General features: G+C 36.7%; 1 protein-coding gene across 1 annotated transcript; it reads left to right on the top strand.

Moving 5' to 3' along the window:
* Positions 1-1241: 1241 nt before the first annotated feature.
* On the top strand, positions 1242-4318 carry LOC127654648 (G-protein coupled receptor 183-A-like). Its single transcript, XM_052141886.1, has 2 exons — positions 1242-1389; positions 2831-4318. Exon 2 carries the CDS (start codon positions 2848-2850, stop codon positions 3928-3930), a length of 1083 nt encoding a protein of 360 aa, XP_051997846.1. The 5' UTR covers positions 1242-1389; positions 2831-2847; the 3' UTR covers positions 3931-4318.
* Positions 4319-8524: the final 4206 nt, after the last annotated feature.

Below are 8524 nucleotides of genomic sequence, written 5' to 3'. Positions count from 1 at the left end.
GTTGATTTGGAAAAGTTCTGAACACTATCTAACACATTAAATGCATATCTGGTTGTTAAAACTAAGGTGAAAGGTGACCTCACAGGAAAAAATGAATCATTCCTTTATATGCATTACAGTCTTTGAGTATTCGAAGGTTACAAATTTTGATTATGAAAATTTAAAGAGTATTTGGCAGAAGATGGAAAGATTTGTCAAAAGCCACATCCTCTCAAAATGTTTGTAGGAAGGAAATTTTGAGGTTCTAACCAGCAGCAAGTAACATTTAAAATTTTAGCTTAATAAACATTGCAAAGCTCTGAAAAGCCTAGTATTCTAAAAACAACCAATTATAGTAGTTCTCTTAATCATCTAAATCTTAATCATCAATTGATTTTGTGGACATCTTAATGCTGTTCACCTCAGATGCATACTGTGGAATATATATCTTAACAAATAAAACTGACGAATATACATGGAATATGTATTAAAAACAAGCAATACAAAGTTTCATTTGAAAACAGACACTGAATAACAAAATCATGGAGTGCCAGCCACATTCTAACCTTCAAAACAAACAAGTTATTTACTTGTTATTGTTTGTTCCTTTCAGCCATAGAGCAAGTATTTAATGTTGTTTAATTAAGTTGCATGTTTTGTGGATAGATCATATACCTACAGGGGCATATGGAATGTTTCTAACTAAACAGGAATTTCTTTCAAAAGTCTGCAGACATCTGACAATAGAATGAAGAACTGGGCACTTTCACAACTACTGTGACTGCAAACCACAAACTAAACTGTCAAAATACCTAAAGAGACATTTTATTTCAACCTTATTTCTTATTCCATATTTCTACTCTTCACAGTTTCCTTAAAGCAACTCTTTTGTCACAAATGTACACTCTATCTATGAACAGACTAAACAGTAGGCTACTGCTAAAACAAGATTTTTTCTTTTTTACAAATTTTTTATACATCACAAAATAGGCTCTTTACTGACATTTGTACTCTAGAGTAAAAATGTTTCCCCATGAAAAAGAGAAGTTTATTTATATTTATTTATTTATTTAATAATTATTATTATTTGTTTAAATGTCCACCAAAAATGTAACATTGTAACACGGAGGACACGCGTAGTATGGAAATTAACATGTGACAAAGTGAGTTCCTCACTAAAAAGAAAACTGCTGAAAAAAAAAAAAAGAAAAAAAGATGGGCAGATTTTGATCAGCAATACAGGAAATTATGTCAGTTGTCATGGATACAAAACCAGACTGGAAACAATATTTTACTGCTCATTTGTGGTGTTTCAGAAACGTGGTTAGTATCAGACCAGGAGATTTCACTTGCCATGATCAGACCACTTGAAAAAACAAAGGCACATAAACTAGGGCAAAAAAACAATTGGTAAGTAAATTTCAAATGGTAATTGTGTTTGTGAATGGCTAATTTAAAACTGTTTTATAGATGACACAAATAGTACATCAATTTAGGATCATAAAATTATAATAGACACATCATCAGACAGTTTGAACTTTGAACACTTTAAAGTTTTTCTTTTAATCTTTTTCTTTAATCCTTAAGCTTTTACTGTGTAAAGTGGATGTGGAATGATGTATCAAACTGAAATATTATATAGTTATGTAAACTATTATTTATACTATTTTTGTTTAATGGATCCACATTATCAAGTAAGATGTTATTATGTGTTTTTTGCAATAATAATAATGATAATAAAACATAAACTAAAATATCCATTCTGATTTGCTGTGTTGGTTTAGAGCATACAAGTGCTGTGTGTATTAGCACATGGATGAAGTTTATACTTCTGACACAATATAGTATTGCAAATCATGATTCAATTCTCTAATAGCATGGCTACTGCTACAGCAACACCTTAATTAACATTTCCAAAATGCTACAACAACATATTGACTGAACTGGATTTTGATGTGCGTGACAATGTAAAGTATTGGTCCTCTCTCTCTCTCTCTCTCTCTCTCTCTCTCTCTCTCTCTCTCTCTCTCTCTCTCTCTCTCAACATCTTTTCCAATGTCCTTGCATAAAAAAAGGCAGGTTATTGTTTTGCAGAAGTATACTAGTCATTGCAAAATCACTATTGCCCTATCACAGAGAGAATTGTTTTCTACCCAGACCCAAACATGTTTTCCTCCAGTCAAGGTCTTTGTTGACTATTTATTACACAGGTTTTTGAGGGTGCAGATGTCAGGCAGTTTAAGACTGACAGGAAACACCTTTACCTGCTCCAGTCATGCTTGCCTTGACCTCTTGTCTTTTGCATTTGTGCTGATGATTGACATAAAACTTTCTTACCAATCACTTCCATAGATACGTACATGCAAATAATTTGACACATTCTTTAAAATGTTATCATAGCTTGCTTAGAGATGAGTAAATGCTTTGAAACCGCAGCTAGTAGTATTTCCTTTGCCTGCCACGTATGCCCATTACTAATAAAAAAAAGGCACACGTGTGTTCTACTTCCTTAGAAAGTACCGCATGGTAAACCATGTGAGCAATGAGTGGGTTTTTGAAAGCTGGAGAATATCTTGTAGCCATATTTATGGGATAGTAAAAAAACAAACATATTAAAAGAACTTTACAGTGGACTGGTAACCAGGCACAAATTTAGCTATGGAGCAAACTTGGAGATGAATGGGAAATGGGAAACCCAGAGTAAAGCTGGAGTGGATTGATTACAGAACTCTTTGAGCAGTGAGGGGAAAATGCTGTCGCACTGCTCCACTCACATACTCTGGTAATCTGATATAAACATTGATTGTATTCTCTCAGATCTGTATTAACATATATGTTTTCCCTTCCTCAGATTTAAAAACTGAACCCATGGATATGAACACCACCAGCAATGACACGTGTACCAACCTGTATGACCATCGCAGTTGGGCACACATTTTCCTGCCTCTGGTGTACTCTCTGATATGTATTGTGGGATTTCTGGGCAATGCCTTGGCTTTGCATGTCATTTGGCCTAACCTAAAGAAAATGAACTCCACCACTCTCTACTCAGCCAACCTGGTGGTGTCGGACATCTTGTTTTCACTTGCTTTGCCTTTGCGTGTGGTTTACTATGCAAAAGGGTTCAATTGGCAGATGGGGGAAGGCCTATGCAAGGCCACATCTTTGCTGTTTTACATCAACATGTACGCCAGTGTCAACTTCATGACATGCTTAAGCATAGACCGTTTCATTGCTGTGGTACTACCGTTGCGCTTCTCGAGGTTCCGGAAAGTTCAGAACGTACGGTACATTTGTGTGGCAGTATGGGCAGTGGTGCTGATGCAGACCCTGCCTTTGCTGTTTATGCCAATGAAAAACGAAGAGCAAAATGGTCAAATTACATGTATGGAGTATCCCAACTTTGAGAAAATAGTCAACTTGCCCATCATGCTCATTGGTGCCGTGTTTCTTGGCTTCGGCATTCCCTTGATCACCATACTGGTGTGCTATTCTGCGCTTTGCTCCAAACTCCGTCTGCTGGCCAAGTCCAATAAACTGATGGAGAAGTCGGGTCGCAGTCGCAAAGTTACCGGTGTGATTTGTGCCGTCATTCTAGTGTTTATGGTTTGCTACAGCCCGTATCATATTGACCTTCTGCAGTACATGATCAGGAAGCTCCAGTACAATCCAGATTGTTCAGAACTGCACAACTTTCAGATCTCTCTTCACATCACTGTCTGCCTCATGAACCTCAACTCGTGCCTGGACCCCTTCATATACTTTTTCGCCTGTAAGGGCTATAAGAAGAAGATACTCAAGCTGTTCAAGAAGCAAGTGAGCATGTCCTTCTCAAGTGTGGTCAGGACCTTCCCTGAGGAATCCTCCAAAGACGTGTTGGCAAACGACAAAATCCAAATAAGCTCCAGAAGCTACCAGAAAGAGAATAGCAGTATGCTACTGAATGAATAAGTGCAGCAATGCTTTCTAACCACCTCTGTTGATGTGTGGCTAACAAACAGAATGCAAAGAAATGCAGTTAGATGACTGTATGAGATGTTCTGAAAACAACAATGTATATTTCTTACCTCTGGATTATTTTATAAACTTTCAAACTGAAGGTCTTTAGACCATGGTTAACATTATATTTACATTGTCTTAAGTAGCTCGTTTGATGCATAGAATGTGGTTTGTTGTTTTTAATTGCTCTTTTGGATAATAAAAATAGCTGCAAAAATACATTGCTCTTAAAACTGTTTTTAAATACCAAGAAAAAGTACTGAGCCATGCCAGTGGATAGATTAACAAGTGTGCCTCAATTTTCCCTTCCAGTATTGGTTCAGGATATTAAACCTGGTGAAAATGGTTTGAAATAACGGTATCATAATATTTTATATAGTTTCCCAATCCTAAACCAATCATGACCCACACACATAATCAAGTGAACTTCCATGTCCTAACAAGACTTTCATGATAAAAAAAAATAAAAAATAAATAAAATAAAAAGCAGCTATTAGATTTATAATATGCAGTACCCCTGTGACCCACCGGTGGGTTAACAGGTTATAAACCACTGATATAGAAGGCAAGTGTCCAGATTCTCGTGACTTGTCCACTTCTAAATTTAACAGCTGTCTCCATTTGAAAAGAAAAACACGAGGTTTTAACTTAAACATTCAGTTTCAGTGGCTATTAGTAAACAAATAATCTACAACCAAGCGACATCTGACAGCATAGTGGCCAAAAGAGGAATTATAACATGCAGTGGGACTGTGATACATTTCATTTGTACCCATTTTGTCAACAGCTTAAAAAGACATTGAATACAGAAAAAGTTAAATACAATTATTAAATGCAAATTAGTCTAATTATGGAGAAAAAGTGTACACAAAACGAAAAATCTAGTCTTAACCAGTACCTAGAGTCGGGCAAGTTCAAAATTCAGTGCAATTGCAACAAAAAACCAGCAGAGAGAGTCATAACACAACGCAAGAAAGTAACCATGCACAATACAACAGATATCCTTTACCTTGTCAGTTAACTTTACACAAGTATCAGGAAAAAAATCACATACTAATTTGGTATGTTGGTGTGAAATCAGTTCATAATGGGAAACAAGAAAGTGTTAATGTATAGACAAAAGGAGGATAATTAGCTTTTTATCATGATCATGATTTTTCAGAAAGCACACTATCCAAATGTTGGCTAGGATAGTGGGCTTGCCCGGCTGTTATTAATCTGTGCTGCTACTATATGGTTTGTATCTTCAGTGGCTTGTAAACTCAGTTCATAGAAAGAGTGACAAAGGAATGGAAGATTAATTAGAACTAAAATGTTTGCTGTTGTGCCTGCAGGGACACACTTAACCATTGGGAAAATGTTTACTTCAAAGAGTATTGCAAGTCACATTGTTAGTTTATGCACTGTAAAACATAACTGGTTTGAAACCGACCAAATAGGCACTCTTTAGATGGAAAATTAAAGACTCTATCAGTGACACCACAAACAAAAACAGGTTTGAAAGTTTGAATACCAATATAGGGTCATTTGAACATGACCCCAGATAAGTAGAACAGCAGATGCATGGGGAGTTGTGGTTAGGTAAAATTAGCAAAAATGGGCATAAGTTGCTCTTGGTTCAAGCCTCCATGAACTCATTCTTTTAAACAGAAAAGGGATTTCATAACTTTTTGTTTAGACATATGTTTTTATTGTTTAGTTTTTTCTTTGTAACCTTACAAAGTTTTATCCAGAATGTATTTATTCCCCCCAATTCTCAGATTAGTGGTCGACCGATATATAGTTTTTGAATGATTGCCAAATAAACTTACCTCTCTCCTGATACTGTTAAAGGAATATTTCGGGTTCAGTACAAGTTAAGCTCAACTGAAAGCATTTTCTGCATAAGCTGATTACCACAAAAAAACAATTTAGACTCTTCCCTCCTTTTCTTAAAATTGTTTTATAAAAAGAGGTTACAGTGAATGAGGCAATTTTTTTAAGGGCACAAAGGCTGAAATGTGAAACTTATAAATGTATAAAAGCACTTAAATTAGTTAATCTGTTAAAACGCATGCATTATTTGAGCTGTAAAGTTGTTTAAATTATACTTTTTACAGTCATTTTAGGATATGAGGGTTTGTTGACATTACATCATCATGGCAATGAAGTTGTAAAATTGTATAGAAAGGGTTAGTAATAATTTAAACATAACATTGTTTATGTCTTGGCTAAATTTTTGAAACAGTGAGTATTTTAACGTTTATGGATTGGACCCATTTACTTGCATTGTAAGTGCCTCACTAGAACCCAGATTTTTGCTTTTTTAATGAAAAAGAGGGGCTTATCATTAGTCAAAATGAATTTTTGTGGTAATCAAAATTATGCCACAAATGCTGTCGATTGACACATTCAAGGCAAGGTCCCATTCCCCCTTGGATCCCAAAGCAATTCCATTGACTGAAAGAATGTATTTGGGTATTGTATCTGTTGTCTGATTAGAAATTGTACTATAGCATTTGCTGATGTACAGTATCTAGTCTTAACCATCCAATTCCATCCATTAATGTCTTTTAAATTATATAGCATATTTCACATTAGGCTATATAACCCAAGCTAGAAGTGTTAAAATGAACATTTCTCTGTTTTTGTTTTCAGTTAAATTAGCATGCTTTAAGGCGCTGTAAGCAATATTTTCATGGAAAGCTATGCAAAAACAATATCCCACTCCCTGAAAGATTTTAATGAAATAAGTGGCCTGAAATATATCACCTGTCTCTGTAACAGCTCTAAGCTCTATAAAGAGCAAACAAAATGTGTCAGCGGACAATGACACTTTCTGCCTGTCAATCATTGTGCACGTTTTCATAGTATTGTAGTTGCAGCAAATTATTGAGGTATACTGCATTTTTATTCTATGTTGTTCATAACAGTGGTCAGTTGAGAGCGCTGTTTTACCACTGTTGCTTTTAACAATCGTTTCTGCTCTCAATAAAGCTTATTTTTGTATCTTTGGAAATCGGGGTTTTGGAAGGGGGGGGGGCTAATCCAACAGCTCAGTGTTGTGGAAGTAGAACGGCTGGAATCGCTTAGAGCACCTTTAAGGTCGAAACATACATCATGCAAGTATGCAAACGCAAGCGCTTGACCAACGCATGGCCAATGCGTGGTCCTATTGTACATACATTACACGCACTCTTGCGTTGCTCTGGTGGTTACTAACCTCAGACCACAAGAGGGCAATACATTTTTTAGGCATGAGCACAAAACCGGTGCTGTATCTAAAACCAGGAGAAAGCTGCCTTCAGAGGCTGTATACAGAGGCAGGATGAAAATAAGGGGCTTTTAAAACTGTTTGGAGACAAGTTTCCATAAGAGTTCCATTCATTCAAAACAGCTGTCAGTTAAGCCATTATCTGATTAGGAAGCAAGTCAGCTGCCTGCTTTTTCGGAAGCAGCCCTTACGTGGAAGATGAGTTGTAGTTGAGGCATAGGAAGAGACACAGAGAAAAAAATTGTTTGTTTGAATGGACTGGGTACAAAAAGTTGTTTATATTTTTTTGAAAAGATTAAACTCAAATTGCTGCACGAGTCCGCCATGACAGTTGTTGATTAAAATAAGAAAATCCGTTCTAGCGTCCATTGCAGCAATGCTGAGAATGCAGCACGTACTTGCGTTGGGTTATTAATTGAGCGCTGACACATTTCACAAGCAACAACGTGTAAAATCGAGCTTGTGTAGCAAGGTTAGTATACGCTCACTTGCTTGTGGCAATTAACTAGCATAGTGCTAGCATAGTTTTTTAGGCTTATAATTGTAGCCCTTGTTTTTAAAAAGCTATATTAAAACACATACATTTGAGTGATCACATTTAAATTTTCTTTAATACTTGTTTTTGCTTTATAACACTTAATGGCATGCATTTGTAGCATTCATGTGTACAAAAAACTTTTCTGAGTCTCATACAAATTTTATATCTGCAATGTATTTTATTTAAAGCCTTACTGGTTTCCTAAGTGTCAGTTTTGTTTTGGAAAAACTTGTGATTGGTTAAGCGGTGGGACTTAGGTCAGGTAGTGTGTGTGAGAGATCAGAGTGAAGCAGGAGAAAGAAGATGAGAACTGCACACAATGTGTGGCAACATAGCTCCAGTGCCATCATTAACTTTGCTGATGATATGACGGTGGTAGGTCTGATCACTGACAATGATGAAACAGCCTACAGAGAGGAGGTGCACACTCTGACACGCTGATGTCAGGAGCACAATCTCTCTCTAAACGTCAGTAAGACCAAGGAGCTTGTGGTGGACTTCAGGAGAATAGACAGAGAACACATCACCATCAATGGAGCACCGGTGGATAGAGTCAGCAGCTTCAAGTTCCTTGTTGTCCACATCGTTGAGAAACTCACATGGTTCGTCCACACTGAGGCTCACCAGTGCCTCTTCTACCTTGGACAGCTGAGGACATTTGTAATGAACCACCACATCCTCACACACTTCTACACCAGCACTGTAGAGAGGACCCTGACTGGCTGCATCACTGCCTGGTATGGCAACAGCACCAT

This window comes from Xyrauchen texanus, chromosome 14 (assembly GCF_025860055.1).
Source record: "Xyrauchen texanus isolate HMW12.3.18 chromosome 14, RBS_HiC_50CHRs, whole genome shotgun sequence".
In the NCBI taxonomy this organism is placed as follows: Eukaryota; Metazoa; Chordata; class Actinopteri; order Cypriniformes; family Catostomidae; genus Xyrauchen; species Xyrauchen texanus.
Note: the sequence above shows the minus strand (reverse complement) of the source record. Positions and strands in the feature narration are given on the sequence as shown.